The 17,892-nt window shown below is 41.8% G+C and overlaps 1 protein-coding gene across 3 annotated transcripts in view; it reads left to right on the top strand.

The window, feature by feature from the left end:
* The first annotated feature begins 738 nt into the window (after window positions 1–738).
* The window catches only part of G3BP1 (G3BP stress granule assembly factor 1), a 36,859-nt gene continuing 19,705 nt past the window's right edge, over window positions 739–17,892 (top strand). Inside the window, exons 1-2 of one of the 3 annotated variants that reach the window (XM_028106530.2) lie at window positions 739–847; window positions 13,380–13,492. In XM_028106530.2, the coding sequence (XP_027962331.1) occupies window positions 13,398–13,492 (95 nt within the window). In that variant the 5' untranslated portion in view covers window positions 739–847; window positions 13,380–13,397. Of the gene's footprint in view, window positions 848–1,130; window positions 1,488–1,543; window positions 1,566–13,379; window positions 13,493–17,892 lie in introns of those variants that run through there. The other 2 variants (XM_028106531.2, XM_028106532.2) reach the window with 2 other exon arrangements.

Genomic DNA, 17,892 nt, shown 5'->3' with positions numbered 1-17,892 from the left:
CTAATGGTGAGAGCCTGCAAGTGCCCTTAGGCGGCCGCCTGGAAATAAAAAAGTTGTTGTAAGAAGAAAAAAAAAACCAAACAACGGGAACTTTCCCACTTGGTTTCCCTGGCACTAAACAGTGCAGAAAAGGCGGGAGAGGGGCCTCAGGGGCTAGACCCAACAAGTGAGGGAAAGAAAGTAAAGAGGACGGAAGCAAGGGACAGAAGAGCTTCTGAACCTCCCCGGAGGGCACGGCGGCCCTGGGGCTCGGTCTCCTTGGCTCAGTCCAACCCCCGCGTCAATCAGATCTTTCCCGCTTTGCGATTGGCTAGGGGCTCCCTTGGCCTCCCTGGTGCCCACCTCCTAGTTGCTTGGGGTTTACTTCCCCAAAGTACACGGGCCCCACCTTGTGGAGCAACCGCTCCTGTATGGAAAACGGATCTCCGCCCAAGGGAACACATTTTAACGAATGGGAACGGACCCACGCATTTATTGGCTACTATGGGTATCGGTCAAAGAAGTTCCCACCCTGTTTTTCGACGTACCTTTAAGTCATTGGTCTCTCTCAGTGCCAATCCGTTACTAGGGAAACGAGATCCTCACAGTCTCATAGGCATGAGTCAAAGCCAATCAAGAGCCACGCCTTTATCCTGAGTCAGTACCCAATTGCTGCTCGAAGAGCCCAGAGGACGCAGGCGGGATTGGTCACCAGCCTGCTCGACCTGGCCGCAACAAGTTAGGCTGAGTCGCGGTTATATAGACCGGCGACGGAGCACGCGTGTGTGCGGACGCAGTTGCGTGAGGGGATTTTGCCTTCTGCTGTACTGTGGAGCAAAGCTTGTTCCTCTCCCGCTCAGCCGCGCAGGTACGCCGGGGTGTGGGCGGGCGGGGCGGCCCAGGGACGAAGACGAGCTGGGACGCTTGTGAGAGAGAGAAGTCGCAGCGGCGGCGGCGGCAGTGGGCGCCGCGCGAGGCGTGCACCCCCCCCAACGGCCGCAGGCGGGCGCAAGGGCGCGCGGAGTTTCCCCGCCCCCTCCTCGCCGCGCTCCCACCGGCCGGCGCGCGTGGCCGTGTCCGCGTCCGCCGCGTGCGCGTGCCACGCCCAACGGCCGCGCGGGGCGAGAGCGAGCTGCGGCCGCCGCCCGGGCCCCAGGGCGATCACGGGAACCCGGGGCCCCGCGCGGCCCGCTCGCCGGCCTTTCCCGCCCGTCTCCCTCCCCCCGGCGCGCCCGCAGAGCCTTTCCTACCCGGGCGAGGGGCTCCAGTTGGCCCGGACCGGAGGAGGCTTATTTAGCGGCGGGGGCGACACGAAAACGCGAGGAGGATTTTGGTTCGGGAAGCAGAAGTGCTGCCCCCGGGATTTACAGGGAGTAAAAGGGGAGCAGGAAGGCACCGGTAATGAGTGGAAGTAATAATTGCTGTTTTTTCTGAGCCCTCGCTCTGTGCCAGGCACTGTGCTGAGCAACTTGTGTGGCTCTCCTGTACTCCCACAACGGTCCGGTGAGGTAGGTACGGCGATTTTCCTTTTTGCAGTGGATTCGGACGCCTAGAGGTGCAGAGATGTGCTCACAGGCACAACAACGGTAAGGGACAGGTATCGGGTGGAACCCAGGCCGTGTGACTGCTAGGCCCCCAGCCTGTTTCCGTCCTTGTGGCAGCTCCCTGCGCGGCTCCAGGGCGCCGTGGCCCCCGGAGCACGGGTCCCCGGGGGCAGCCTTATCCCGGAGAGGCCAGCTGCTGGGCGGAGTGCGGCGGTATTTGTGCTTGAGCCACTTGTCGGCTTCCAGGGAGAGGCGGCTTGGAAGTGGGATTGTGACAAAGGACACCAAGGGCTTTGGGCTTCCTTTCTACGAGTGTTCGCACGGAAAGCTGATGGATATGCCGCCTTCAGAGCTTTCGGAAAAAGTAGAGAAAAGACGAATAAGTGCAAATGAACGTGGACGGTGTTCCTCCGATTTAATACTCGGAGCGCGATGGTGGGAAATTCCCGGCAGCCGCGAGTTAGGCTCTGCTCTTAGACCCTGAAACCTTTTTTCGTCTTTTCTTTACCGGGGCAGACTTTTGAGAAAGACCTTCGGGAAGATAGCTTCATTTCCTCGTTTTGTAGTTGGAGAAAATGCGGGTCAGCGCGATGAGTTTCAGATCTCTCCTGCATGTGTGGGTTGAAATGTGAAGTTAGAGTGGAAAGAATGGTGCCCAATTACAATATAAATTTAATCTCTGGAGCTTATGCTAGGTGAACAACGGGTGATTGAGGTGCGTTGGAAATCTTGCCCTTAGGGCAGTTGGGAATCTTCTGTGGATGAAAGCCTCTCTACATTCAGTTCACTTATTTCGCGTTTACTGTTAGGCTCCTATGTATATGCCAGTGTGGAAGATACCTTCAAAGACGAGCGTATATTTGCGATTTTTAAAAACCTGTATGCTCCCTGGCTTTAGAAAATCGTTGCAGGTCCAGACCATTACTTGACATTACAAATGTCTCTACTTGAGATAAAACTAGAAGTTTTGGCACTAACTCTTCTGAATTTTGCTTGGAATGGCTTTCAACCTTTTATTAGAGCCTTTAGGATTAGTCTTTTAAGAAGTTTTGGCAGTCAGAGGGAGTACAAAATTTCCATCCTTGCCAAGTAAATTAAAAAACTACAAGGAAGCTTAATATTTGTAAGTGTTTCCATTTACCCAGTACTTGCCATGTTTCTTAACAGAAAGTAGCAGTAGATAAAGGATCAAAATATTGTGTGGCCCACGTTCTTTAGTTGGGTTGCCATAAATAACAGATGGCTTTAGAATATAACATTGTTTTACTTAGAACGTACCTTCATGTAGCAATTCTAGTTTATTTAGATGGCATTACCTTACTGAACTAGCATTTTAGGTTTAAAATTTTAAAACATAGTGACAGCGTTTAAACTGTTAACTTGGGAGTCCGTCCACCTAATGGTGTTATTCCTCGGAGTAAAATATATCAGAATGAAATTTCCTTTTGCATTGAGAATTTTGATTCCCTTTCAAATATTTCTTAGCCTGTTCTTTCCCTCAGGCGAATGGTTATCAGTTGGGTAGGAATATGAAAACTGGTATTTTACAATTGGTAGCCTGGCGTATCTCTTGTGCATGCATTTATTAAGAACAAATGAAGCAGATCGTAATAATATAAGAGTGGTGTGCCTTCCTTCTGCCCAGCCAAGTCAGATTACTTTTGTTATTGTTAAATCCTTTCTAAGTTTTTGTACTTCTAACCGATAGAAAAGTAGGCAGTTCTTTGTTCTTTGCTGTTCTCAACTGACAGTCCGCTAAGGGTGCATCAGAAGAGTTGGTAACGTTTCTTGCTGACCTATTTCGTAGTAGTTCTTTTTTCTTGTAATTTTCACTATTTTAGTACTTTGCCTTGAAAGTAAAAGGTAAAGGTTAAAGTTTTTATAGGTGTGTATGGTTCTTACGATGGATGGGGCAGTGTTAAAAGATGAAATTTAATACAAAGCCTGAATTTGTGACAAACCAATTTTTTTGCCAGTTTAATAAAATTAGCTCTTTGATCTTTCAACATTTTGTAATTAGATTTTTTTAAATGATATTTTAGAATTCAGATGTGCATTATATGTTCATTTGCAAAGGGAGAGAATTGTTGGAGTAGGTGGGTTGAAAAAGTGCCTGCTGCGCGGCCTCCCCCCCCCCTTAACAGCTAGTGGGAAAAACCTTTAGTTGCAACACTGTCCTTCCAGCAATGGAGTTAAATTTAGACTCAGCAATTGTAATCTCACTTGTAGTTGGTGATCGCACTGGTGTTAATTAGGTTTATATGTTTTTAAATCTCAAAAATCAGCTTTTTCCTTTTTTTTTTTTTTTAAGTATTCTTGGACACCCTGTTTGGCCTTGGTGGGGAAAGCTGAATTGCAGGCCGGGTGATAATAATGGTAAAGAGCTAGGAATAATCTGCACATGAAGAGGGGACTTTATAAAACAAAATAATTCAAAAAATTTCACAGGTTGTGGCCTTAATAAACGTCTTTAGATGACTTTGATAGATTTCTGCTTTTGTTCTCTGGCAGTCAATCATGTAATATTGTTAGCTGTTCAGCTTGTATTTCAGTTATTTAATAATTGTTTTTTAGAGATTTATTTATTAGAGAGTGTGAGCGAGCTGGGGGGTGGAGTGGGTGGGGGGAGGGGCAGAGGGAGAGAGAGTCACAAGGAGACTCCACAGTGAGTGGAGCCACACTTAGGCTTGATCTCACAATCCTGAGATCAGGACCTGAGCCAAAACCGGAGAGTCAGCCGCTTAACTGAGCCACCCAGGTGCCCCAGGTATTTAGTAATTATTGAAGTAAATTTTAGGGGCGCCTGGGTGGCTCAGTCGTTAAGCGTCTGCATTCGGCTCAGGTCATGATCCCGGGGTCCTGGGATCGAGTCCCGCATCAGGCTACCTGCTCAGCGGGAAGCCTGCTTCTCCCTCTCCCACTCCCCCTGCTTGTGTTCCCTCTCTCGCTGTGTCTCTCTCTGTCAAATAAATAAAATCTTTTTTTTGATTAAAGATTTATTTATTTATTTTGAGAGAGTGAGAAGGAGAGAGAGAGAGAGTACATGAGGGGGGGAGGGTCAGAGGGAGAGGCAGGCTCCTCGCCCAGCAGGGAACCCGATGCGGGACTCGATCCTGGGACTCCAGGGTCATGACCTGAGCCAAAGGCAGTCGCTTAACCAGCTGAGCCACCCAGGCACCCAAATAAATAAAATCTTTAAAGTAAATGTTAGAGATGGTTCAGAGAAGGGGGCTTCCCAGATGGGACAGACTTCTACTTTGTAGGGATGTCATCCTTGGTGGCTGTTAATTTAGGTGGCTGTGTAACAGCATCATTGTGTATTTGTATAGCTCTTTTATGTTCTAGCGTTTTTGTTCAAAAGGAGAACTGAAGCTCTGAAACCCAAATAGTTGTCTAAATTATTTTGTAAAGTTTTGTGTATCTTGTAGGGGACTGTAGACCGTTATTTGCTAGCTATTTCCTTATTCAGAAAAGTTCGAAAGATTCAGAATTTGGAAAGTATGAGTGTGACTGAACTTTTCAGGCTTTTTTAGGCTGTGCCTCGAGTATACCCTATGTTTGTGGATTTTCTGAGCTTGCGCAGTGCTGCCTCATCTATATATGGAGTCATGGATATTTTATTCTTTGGGTTGTAATCCAGTATTACCTAACTTACTTTGCTTTTTTACTTAATTGCTCACACAGTTCCAGTTTTGGCCCTTGTGTCCTTTTAATGGTCCCCCATTTTTGTTTTGTTCTTTTTAAGCATTTTCTTTATCAGGCATTTAAGGCTTACCTTGTATTTTGCCTTTCCCAGCCCTGGAGTCAACTGTTTTCTCCAAGGAGCTACCACAAAGAATTTTGAAGGGAAGTGACAGGTGGTAAATGTGAATAGTTTAGAAAATAGATTGAACAGTAGATCCAGTGATGGTGATAAAAGTGAGTGCATGGGCAAGGGGGAAGGACAGAGGGACAAGCTGACTCCCAGGCTCTTGGGGCTCGATCCCAGGACCCTGAGATTATGACGTGAGCTGAAGTCAGACAGTCAACTGAGCCACCCAGGCACTCTGTTGAGTTAAATTTTAATATGTGATATATGAAGTGAGGTTCATGTTTTCCCCCTATATATGGATGTGTAATTTGTTCCACCATTTGTTGACCAGAGTATCCTTTTTCTGTTGAATTATCTGCACTTAATGTTGAAAATCCCAGTTGTCCATTTATGCGTGGGTATATTTCATAACTTCTGTTCCATGGATCTATTTGTTTTTACACCTAGACTATTTTAAAAATAAATGTACCTGTGAACAATATCTGATGTTTTTATGTATACTAAAAACACTTCTAAACATGTCAAAAGCATACAGTACGTATTCAGCAACTGACTTTTCATTTTAATACTGTTTTTGAGATCTATTTCATGCTGACTTTGACTGCTATAAATAGGATGACTTTATGTCTTGGTTTCCCAGGGACAGCACTAATTCACTCCAGTTAACCTGACATAATTACAAATAGTACCGCTTTTTAATCTTTTAATTGCCTCATATGATTATCTTAGATACAGAGGTTTGAATGATATGCATAAATTGCAACTTAATCCATTTCCTGTTTGACAGACACATAGGTTGTTTTATATTTTAAGAAATAAGGTGGCAGTTCATTTCTCAGTTTATGTCTTGTGTACATGGGTGAGTTTCCGTGTATGTATCTAGAAGGGAATTGCTAGATTCGTTGGAATGTTTTGGATTTTATTAGATAACTGCAGAATTGTTCTTCACTGTGGTGGGAGCAGTTGACACTCCCTTCAGTTTCACAGATTCTCTTTTCCTGACTTCCTTGCCAGTGTTTGATATTGACTGATAATACATATTTTTTTAAGATTTTATTTATTTATTTATTTGAGAGAGACAGAGAGCCCTAGCTGGGAGGAGAGGGAGAATCAGGCTCCCCTTCGAGCAGGGAGCCTTATGCAGGACTCGGTATCAGCACCCTGAAATCATGACCTGAGCTGAAGGCAGATGCTTAACCAACTGAGTCACCCAGGTGGCCCATATATTGACTGGTATTTTAATACTTCGGGGGATTTTCCGTGAGAAGTGATAGATTTTATCTTTTTAATTTTGTTTTTAAAGGTTTTATTTATTTTTTGACAGTGAAAGAGGGAACACAAGCAGGGGCAGAGGCAGAGGGAGAAGCAAGCTTCCCGCTGAGCGGAGATCCCGTTGCGGGGCTCGATCCCAAGACCGTGGGATCATGACCTGAGCCGAAGGCAGATGCTTAACGACTGAGCCACCCAGGCACCCCTTAAAATTTATTTTTAAAGATTTATTTAGAGCATATGCGAGTGCAAGGGAGCCGCAAAAGGAGAGGGACAAAGAATCTCAAGCAGACTCTGCACTTAGCGGGAGACCACACTTAGTGGCGGACCGATTCTGGGCTGGATCCTGTGACCCCGAGATCATTGATTTTGCCAGAGTAAGCTCTACTGTTAATTCAGGTGGATTATGGTTGCCCTTCATGCTTCCCTGCTCTTGGAACATAAATGCTCACAGCTTTTTAGACTCATTTAATAGGAAACCCATTTAACATTCTTCGTGAACTTTAGCAAAATTCTTGATAGAAATCTTTAAAGTTGTCATGCAGTCTAGTAACTTGGGATTGAGTAGACATTTTGAAATTTGAGTATTTCAGAAATCAGGGTCAGTCCACAAAAAAATCAGTGATTATGTTCATCTGTGAGAGATCATTGACATTTCCATTGGATGTTATTTTAGAATAACATTTATTGATGATATGTGCTTTTCAAAAATTAGGTAAGAAAAGGATGAAAATTACACTTTTCATTCCATGTAGGCAACTAATAATTGTTGCCTCAAACTTTTTTTTTTCCCTGTGCTGTACCTTAATCACGCTTTCATTGTTTGCTCTGAGGGATCTGAATGCCAACACAAAATGGTACTGTTGGAAAAATGATAGTATTACAAGCCAAAAGTGAATTCTTTTCTAAAGCTGGAAAACTTCAATAGAAAGTATTCTGATACAACCCTTTCAAAAAGGAAAGTAAGTAGATATTTAAGACCAATTTGAAGGTGAAACTAAGAACTTTTTAGCAGAATGCTTAGCTCTTAGACCTTAGCCCTGAAAGTTCTGAGAAAGTAACCAAATGGGACACCTGGGTGGCTCAGTCAGTTAAGCTTCTGCCTTCGGTTCAGGTCATGATCCCAGGGTCCTGGGATCGAGCCCCACATCGGGCTCCCTGCTCAGCGGGGAGCCTGCTTCTCTCCCTCTGCCTGCCACTCCGCATGCTTGTGTGCGCTCTCTCTTCTCAGTCAAATAAAATCTTAAAAAAGAAATAAAGTCAACCTAGAAGTTCTCTGAAAAGTTAGTGTTACATTAAGTGCTTGGGCTTCTATAATCCAAGGTACTCTGTACACAAATTCTTACAGGAATCCTATATTTTAGTACTGCTAGCAGAGTACTTAAATAGTCGTCTGGGGACAGAAAAGGGTGGAATGTGGAAATGCTTTGTTTAGAGTTAGTTAATTATACTAATAGTAATAACAGCTAACATTCAGTGCTTGCTATTTAATAGACAGTTCTTAAGTTATGATTTCCGTTTTATAGGTGAGAGAACTGGGGGTACAGGTTAAGTTAGTACCCTAGGAGCACAGCAAGTGAAGTGGGAGAATTTTTCACAGTGAGAATTGGTTAAAGAAAATTTGGGGGGGCTCTTTTTATTGCATCTCAACTACTTTTTCACTATTCTAAACTAGAGCACTCAGTTTTAGATTTGCCTTAGACTTGGATGGTTCAATGAAAACTGGTCAACTGAGGGTAATGTTTAGTATCTTTCCCTCCTTAATTAAGGATTTTCTTTTTAAAATTTTATTTAGGGAGAGTGCACGCAGGCACTTGAAAGCAGGGGGAGGGGAAGGGCAGAGGGAGAGAATCTCAAGCGACCACACACTGAGTGGGGAGCCTGATGCGGACCTTGATCTCACGACTCTTGAGATCATGACCTGAGCCAAAATCAAGAGATGGACGCTTAACTGACTGAGCCACCCAGGCACCCCTGAAAGCATTTTTTATATAGAATTTTGGAGGCGTAATTTACAAATGATGAAATTATAGAATTTAAGGATTCACCTTGAAAAGTTTTTCTATTGTGTATTTATAATCATCACTCTGAGAAACAGTTGACCCTGAACAAGAGGAGTTTGAACTCTGGGGTCCACTTGTACATGGATTTTTTTTTTTTTTTAAGATTTTATTTATTTGACAGAGACACAGCGAGAGAGGGAACACAAGCAGGGGAAGTGGGAGAGGGAGAAGCAGGCTTCCTGCCAAGCAGGGAGCCTGATGTGGGGTTCGATTCCAGGACCCTGGGATCATGACCTGAGCCGAAGGCAGATGCTTAACGACTGAGCCACCCAGGCGCCCCTGGATCTTTTTTTAATAATACAGAATGGTGCTGGAAATGTGTTGTCTCTTTATGATTTTCTTAATATTTTCATTTCTCTAGCTTTATTGTAAGAATACAGTATATAATACATATAAAATATGTATCATTTGATTGTTACTGGTAAGGCTTCTGGTCAGCAGTAGGCTATTAAGTTTTTGGGGAGTCAAAAGGTATATGGATTTTCAACTGTGGGTGTGATGGGTGTCTGCCCCTAACTGGGGGTGGGTATTTAAGGGTCAGCTTTACATATATATCTCTAACCCCCCTCCCTCTCCAACCCCTTCCAGTTTCCCTATGGGCCTTTCCAGTCACCTCCCTCTCAGGCAACTACTTTCTGATTTGTAACACCTTAGATTACTTTTCTCTTGGGCCTTTTCTTAGTCATTAAACAGTGTTGTGTCTGTTATCTTAATCTAACTTCTGAAAAACCTGACAAATGGATCATCAGAAATCCATTTTTGCTTGTGTAAAATTCTGATCTTTGTGTGAGGATGTTGAACGGAAGAAAACTACTTCTAGGGGCGCCTGGGTGGCTCAGTCTGCCTTCGGCTCAGGTCATGGTCTCAGGGTCCTGGGATCGAGTCCCACATGGGCTCTCTGCTCCACAGGAAGCCTGCTTCTCTCTCTCCCACTCTTCCTGCCTGTGTTCCTTCTCTAGCTCTGTCTCTCTCTGTCAATAAAGAAATAAAATCTGGGCGCCTGGGTGGCTCAGTTGGTTAAGCGACTGCCTTCGGCTCAGGTCATGATCCTGGAGTCCCGGGATCGAGTCCCACATCGGGCTTCCTGCTTAGCAGGGAGTCTGCTTCTCCCTCTGACCCTCTTCCCTCTCGTGCTTTCTATCTCTCATTCTCTCTCTCTCTCAAATAAATAAAATCTTTAAAAAGAAAAAGAAATAAAATCTTAAAAAACATATTTCTATTCTTTGTCAGACACAAGTTTTTGGGGCTAGAAAGTTACATAAGAAATGGTCTCTAAAGAAACAACATTTAGGAAGAAGCTTGCATTCTTTTTTCAAAATGTTTTATCTGACCTTGACTAATGTAGAATTCTTGAAATTTTTGGCTGTTTTAATTTAGAAATCAGTTTTTTTTTTAGCAGTGAAACCATACAGTTTTTAAAATTTTTCTTTTATTTATTTTTCTTTTTATTTTATTTTTATTTGACAGAGTACAAACAGGGGGAGCGGCAGGCAGAGGGAGAGGGAGAGGGAGAAGCAGGCCTCCCGCTGAAAAGGGAGACCGATGTGGGGCTCTCCGCCAGGACCCCGGGATCATGACCTGAGCTGAAGGCAGACACTTAACGACTGAGCCACCCAGGCGCCCCTATAGTTTCTTTTTAATAAAATGCTGTACATATTTAGTCACATGGAATGTTACTCTTTTTCAGTTTTATTGATACGTAATTGACAGGATTCTTTTTTATTTTTTTGACAGGAATATTCTTTTTAAATAGTGCTACCATTTGCCTTCGAATTCATTGGTTCATATGATAGAAGAGCTAAAAGGAGAGACTTTAAGAGCCAGAGCTTCTACTTTAATGGAATCATAAAGCGCTTGTATTATAAACGTAAGCCTTAGGAGGCTGCAAGGGTATTTGAGGCAATGCTGATAACTGACATTAAAACTTGTAACTTGAGTAGCAGACTATTGAAAATCTGGTTTCACCGTAGCTGTTGCATGTTTCTCGAGTTGAAAATTTCAACCCCAAATAAAGTACCATCTATTTGGAAAAAAATAAATGCTAATTGAGAATCTAAAATACTCAATTATATTAAACCATTAAGATAATAAAATGTTGGAAACTTGGTAAGTGATACGGATTTTAGTATTGGTTTCAGAATTAATAACTGTTAAGTTCACAGATGAGGGGCTCCTGGGTGGCTCAGTCGTTCAGCATCTGCCTTTGGCTCAGGTCATGATCCCGGGGTCCTGGGATCGAGCCCCGCATCAGGCTCCCTGCTCAGTGGGAAGCCTGCTTCTCCCTCTCCCACTCCCCCTGCTTGTGTTCCCTCTCTCCTTATGTCTGTCTCTGTCAAATAAATAAAACCTTTAAAAAAAAAATCCACAAATGGGATGAAGATCAATTTAGCATATAAATGTTTAGGTTTACTTTTTTCTTGGCTTTAGGGGGACCTGAAATAAAATATTTATAATGGTATAATCAAACCAATAATGATCTTTCTTTATTCTTTTAATTTGAATTATATAGGTAATCTTGAAGAAAGGGAAAAGAGAAGTTCTAGAGGTCTACAGATTAAAATTTTTCTTACCTTTGATATATAATCTAGAGGATTTTTATTATATTGCATAGGAATATTGGATGAGGAAGTAGTATTTGCTAAAATGATTTTTAGTAATTTATCTTATAATGAGACTACTTGGCAGTATCAAAGAATGCAGGTAGGTTGATAATACTGGCCTCATAATTACATTTGTAATATTGACTGGGAAATAAGAGCAGATGGTACTCAAGAGAAGCGAGTGCAACTAGAATAGAAAAATAGGGGTTTACTTAATGTGTATTTTCTTTGATTTATCCCGTTGTGAAGGTTCCCTTTAAATTGCTTTTTTTTAAGTTGTGCGATGTTTAGCATTGTTTTTCTTCTTTAATTTTTTTTTTTGATTTATTTATTTGACAGAGAGGGACACAGCGAGAGAGGGAACACAAGCAGGGGCAGTGGGAGAGGGAGAAGCAGGCTTCCCGCTGAGCAGGGAGCCGGATGCAGGGCTCGATCCCAAGGATCCTGGGATCATGACCTGAGCCAAAGGCAGACGCCTAACAACTGAGCTACCCAGGTGCCCCAGATGTTAGTGATTTTTGAAGAGAGTAGCTAAGCCCTTTTAAGGAAGGAAAATTTATATGGAAACTGTAATATATAAAAAAGTGCAGTTCTGGTTTAAATGAAGTAATGGGATTTATTAAAAACTTGAAAATCACAGGCTAGAAGACCGTTAATATTTTCTGGTGTCCAACTGTAACTTTGAAGTTCTGAAAAATTTAGGATCATTAAGAACATCTGAAATTCATTTTTTTTGGACTATGAGCCATGGAAGAAATAGAACAATTTCTCATTCTGTGTTAGTCTAAGTACATTAGTTTAAGACTTAAGATCCAGATTCTTGTTATTGATACTCTCTTAACCATACCTGCAGGTAAACTCTCCAGTATGACTGGGAAGGTATTCTGTATTGATCTAGTGCCTGCAATCTGGAGAAAATACAGATCAGCCTTGAACTAATTTCTTAGGTTTTGGTGAAGAATAATGCAGATGCACTAGATAAGGATAAACAGATCTCCACAAATTGTTCAGAATTGACCAGTCTGTTTTGCCCATCCTTTGAGGAAACTGAAATAAAATTTCTTGCCTTTTATGCTGTAATTGATCTGGACATGTCTCTCCATTTGCCTGTATGTTTAACTTCAGGATGATTTTATCTCCTCAGTTGAAAAGTTGGATTATCTCATGCGAAGTGTTTTTTCCAAAAAGTTTTGTTTTGATAATAACTGACAGTAATTGAGGACTTACTGTGTGTCAGCTGCCTTTTCTTAATACTCAAAGATACTAACTTTAAATCATCATGATTTTGGGGCGCCTGGGTGGCTCAGTCGTTAAGTGTCTGCCTTCAGCTCAGGTTATGATCCCGGGGTCCTGGGATCAAGCCCCACATCGGGCTCCCTGCTCGGTGGGAAGCCTGCTTCTTCCTCTCCCATTCCCCCTGCTTGTGTTCCCTCTCGCTGTGTCTCTTTCTGTCAAATAAATAAAATCTTGAAAAAAAAATCATCATGATTTTGAGGTGCTGAGATCATTTTGTTGAGTAAAAACATTTTGTTTAGTTCACCCATTTTCAGATTATTTTTGTTTTCATCATAATACTTAATGATGAAGTAAGCTTAAAATTTTTAGATTTTGTGGTTCTCTATTAAAGATACAAAAAATTTTCCTGATTTAGTTTGATTAAAAATGTGATCATGTGTGCCTGTATGTCAAAGCTTATCACTCTTGAATCTAATAATGCCACAAATAAGAATGTGTTTGGAATCTTAGAACTGGAACACTCTTAATTGAGTTTAAAAATACAGAGAAGTTATGATAGGGTGCATGCTGGATATATGTACCTTTGACGTTCTTATATTCATTTTAAAGGAATTGACTGTTGGGAATAATGAATTCTTTATCGGCAATCCCCTCCCCCCCAATTCATCTCCTTGCAGTAAATTTGACTAAAAATCTCACCTGGTCTGTGTGGGGTTTATTTGTTCTTATGGTCTTTATTTTTTAAAACCAAGGACTGTTGACATGCCTTGTCTTACTTTGAGTTGGTTTTAATTAAATGATTCAGTTTTCTCCCCTGCCACTTTTCCCCCTTGTACTTGATATTTCAGGTTGAACATATTTGACTTTTTTTTCCCAGGTTGAATTGACCAAAGCAATGGTTATGGAGAAGCCTAGTCCCCTGCTGGTCGGGCGGGAATTTGTGAGACAGTATTACACGCTGCTGAACCAGGCCCCAGACATGCTACACAGGTAAAACATTGTTTTTTATCCTGCATCTAAAGTTTTTTAGCATGTAGGTACTTAATACTTTAGAATCTCTTATGCATCATGCAACTTGTAGGGTTGTTGCATATAGTGCTTGGTACATGAGAACCAGTAAATGATTTCTGTTAAAATTATAATTTTATTTTATTTTTTAAAGATTTTTAAAGACTTATTTGAGAGATCATGTGTGTGCACATGCGCTAGCAGGGGGAGGTGCAAAGGGTGAGGGAGAGAATCCCAAGCAGATTCCCTGCTGAGTGTCCAGCCCATGGTAGGACTATCCCACAACCCTGAGATCATGACATGAGCAGAAATCAAGAGTCAAATGCGGGTGCCTGGGTGACTCACTTGGTTAAGCGACTGCCTTCGGCTCAGGTCATGATCCTGGAGTCCTGGGATCGAGTCCTGCATCGGGCTCCCTGCTCAGCGGGGAGTCTGCTTCTCCCTCTGACCCTCTTCCCTCTCGTGCTCTCTCTCATTCTCTCTCTCTCTCAAATAAATAAATAAAAATCTTAAAAAAAAGAGAAGGAACCTTTAAAAAAAAAAGTCAAATGCTTAATTGAGCCACCCAGGTGTCCCTAAAATTATAATTTTAAATAGAATATACAAGTAGGAGGCGCCTGGGTGGCTCAGTTGTTAAGCATCTGCCTTCGGCTCAGGTCGTGATCCCAGGGTCCTGGGATCGAGCCCCGCATCGGGCTCCCTGCTCAGCGGGAAGCCTGCTTCTCCCTCTCCCTCTCCCCCTGCTCATGGTCTCTCTCTCTTTCTTTCTCAAATGAATAAATAAAATCTTTAAAAAAAAATGTGTTGAAGACTATTCCCGTAATATTTTTGTGTTGATGTGCTTTTAAAAATTGGGGAAACTTCAGTGGAAATGGCATAGGCTTTTAAATTTATGAAATAAACATGGAAAGCTTTAGTAAAAACCATGTTTACAATTCTCTGTATATGCAAACATTTTTTACCTACTGTTTTTTAGCTTTTTTACTTGGTAACCTGGGGTCCTCTTTATGGGTCCTACATGTATCACATTAATTTTAGTATCCACATAGTTTTTATTTTAGAGATGTAGCATACTTTAATCCCTAGTGATGAATTTTTGTTGGTTGCTTCCATTATTTCCTCTTACAAGCTGTCCTGTGTTATACAGAACTATAAATTTATTTATGCGGACTTGTTAGAATAATTTTTTTTTTTTTTTAAGTTTTTTTTTATTAGCGAGCGAGAGCCTGCGCGTGCATGCAGGGGCAGAGGGGGAGAGAGTCCTAAGCAGACTCCGTGCTGAGTGTGGAACTGGGCTCGATTTCATGACCCTGACATCACGAACTGAGCTGAAACCAAGAGTTGGGACGTTTACGGACTGCGCCACTCCAGGCGCTCCTAGAATATTTCTTATAAGAGAGATTCTAAAATGTGTATTTGCTGGACGAGACTATTTTCCTCTATACTTTGACCAGCTTGCATATTGGATATTACATGCTTATTGGGTGCAAAAGAAAATTTATAAATTTGTTTTGAGTTCTTGCTCTGAAAATGGAAAATACCTCGGATATTTTTTTTTAAGGCTTTACAATTTTCCAAACAGTTTCACCTGTTCTCTATTGATCTTTATAAAAACCTTTTTAGTAAGGCATTGTTAGGACAACTTTATTTTGCAGATAAAGATGGTAAGGGGTTAAAAATTTGTTGGTGTTGGCATGACTATTAAGTGATTTAACAGGTTTTCTTTTTTTTCAAAGATTTTATTTATCTGAGGGGGAGAGAGTGAGAGAGAGAGAGAGAAACATGAAAGGGGGGAGGGTCAGAGGGAGAAGCAGACTCCCTGCTGAGCAGGGAGCCCGATGTGGGACTTGATCCCAGGACTCCACAATCATGACCTGAGCCGAAGGCAGTCGCTTAACCAACTGAGCCACTCAGGTGCCCGAACAAGTTTTCAACCCTCTTCCTTTTTTCTTATTATTTTTGTGTTTTATGTCAAAATTTGATTCTGTGCCCTCAGAGGTTAGATAAGTTTGGAATTTGAAAAGGGGCAGGAGTTGAAAGATAACTAAATAAATTAATATGTTTCTTGTCAATATTGATATTTTTCACATTTTGTCTCTGAAGTGCAGCTTAGATATACAGGCATGTCTCGTTTTGTTTTGCTTTATGATGCTTTGCAGATATTTTTTTGCAAATTATAGGTTTGTGGCAATCTTAACATGGAGCAGGTTTATTGGTGCCATTTTTTCCAGCAGTATTTGCTTTGCTCACTTTGTCTCTTTGTCACATTTTGGTAATTCTCAAAATATTTCCAACTTTCCCATTACTATATTTGTTAATGGTCATCTATGGTCAGTGATCTTTGTTATTGTTATAGTTATATCGGCGCTCGTGCCCATCCATGTAAGACCGTGAACTTAATGTTCAGTAAACGTTTTGTGTCTTTTGACTCCTCCACCAGTGTACCCCATCTCCCTATTCCCTGAGACACAGCAGTAGTGAAATTAGGCCAGTTATTTAACCTTATATAATGGCTTTTAACTGTTAAGTGAAAGGAAGAGTCCCATGTCTCTTCTTCACCTCAAAAGCTAGAAGTAAGCTTAATGAGGAGGGAATGTTGAAAGCTGGAATGGACCAAAAGCTAGGCCTCTTGGGCCAGTTAGCTAAGTTCTGAGCACAAAGGAAAAGTTTTTGATATTAAAAGTGCTACTCGAATGAACACACAAGTTATAAGAAAGCAGAGCAGCTTTATTGTGGATATGGAGAAAGTTTGAGTAGTTTGAGGATTGAACAAGCCACAACATTCCATTAAGCCAAAGCCTAATCCAGAGCAAGGCCCTCACTCTTCAGTTCTTTGAAGGCTGACAGACGTGAAGCAGCTGCAGCAGTAGAGTTTCAACCTAGCAGACGTTGGTTCATGAGGTTTTAAGGGAAGAAGCTATCTCTGTAAAATAAAAGTGCAAGATGAATCAGCAGGTGTTGATGTGGAAGCTGCAGCAAGTTCTTGAGAAGAATTAGCTAAGATAATTAATGAAGGTGGCTACACTACATAATAGATTTTCAGTGTAAATGAAACTGCCTTATATTATTAGAAGCGATTCATGGGAAGATGTCAAACTGTCAAGGTGAACAGTAGTTAAGAAGTTGATTCTAGCTCTCATGGATGATTTTGAGGAGTTTAAAACTTCAGTGGAGGAAGTAACTGCAGATGAGGTAGGAATAGCAAGAGATTCAGAAGAAGTGGAGAAGTGCTGCAATCTTATGATAAGACTTTAACAGATGCGGAATTGCTTATGGATGAGCAAAGAAAGTGGTTTCTTGAAATGGAATCTACTGGTGAAGATGTTGTGAAGATTGTTGAAGTGACAACATGATAGGATATTACATGGACTGAGTTAAAGCAGTGTCAGGGTTAACTGAGAGGATTAACTCCCAGTTTTGAAAGAAGTTCTCTGGGTAAAATGCTATAAACAGCATCATATGCTATAGCGAAATTGTTAGTGAGAAGACGGTCAGTTGATGGGGGAAAATGTCATTGTTGTCTTTAAGAAATTGGCACAGCCACCCCAGCCTTCTGCATCCCCCACCTTGATCAGTCAGCAGCCATCCACATTGAGGTAAGACCCTCTACTAGCAAAAAGATTAGGACTCACTGAAAGCTCAGGTGATGGTTAGCATTTTTTAGCAATAAAGTGTTTTTTTAATTAAGGTATGCACACTTTTTATAGAAGTACTATTGCACACTTAATAGGCTATAGTGTAGTGTAGACATAACTTTTATATGCACTGGAAAACCAAAAAATCTTTTTGACTGTTTATTGTGATATTCTCTTTATTGTGCTGGTCTGGTACTGAACTTGAAATGTCTCTGAGGTATGCCTGTAATGAAAAGTGGATTAGCCAGCAGTGAACTGATTCACTGGCTGACATGCAACCTTTTAATAACTTTAAAATTTGCAGGGTACACTTGGGGTAACTGTGGGCCCAAATCTGTCCTCTTTTGGGGGGACAGGCAGAATCAGAATGTCAAATGACATGTATGGGTTCTTTTGTGAAAAGTTGTTTACTGTACTATAGTTATCAAGAAATTCTAATAGTAGTTATCTCTGCATTGGGGCACTTTGTGCCTGTGTCAGGTTTTCCTGATCAGTATTAAAATGAAAACAAAAGGGCGCCTAGGTGGCTCAGTTGGTTAAGCGACTGCCTTTGACTCAGGTCATGATCCTGGAGTCCCAGGATCGAGTCCCACATCTGGCTCCCCGCTCAGTGGGGAGTCTGCTTCTCCCTCTGATCTCCCCTCTCTCGTGCTCTCTCTCTCAAATAAATGAATACAATCTTAAAAAATAAAAATAAAAAAATGAAAACAAAACAATTGAGGATATAGATGAATTAAAGCTATGGGG

Source organism: Eumetopias jubatus, unplaced genomic scaffold (assembly GCF_037043125.1).
Source record: "Eumetopias jubatus isolate StellerSeaLion01/CBP00866 unplaced genomic scaffold, mEumJub1_p1.0 scaffold_5, whole genome shotgun sequence".
NCBI classification, from domain to species: domain Eukaryota; kingdom Metazoa; phylum Chordata; class Mammalia; order Carnivora; family Otariidae; genus Eumetopias; species Eumetopias jubatus.
Note: the sequence above shows the minus strand (reverse complement) of the source record. Positions and strands in the feature narration are given on the sequence as shown.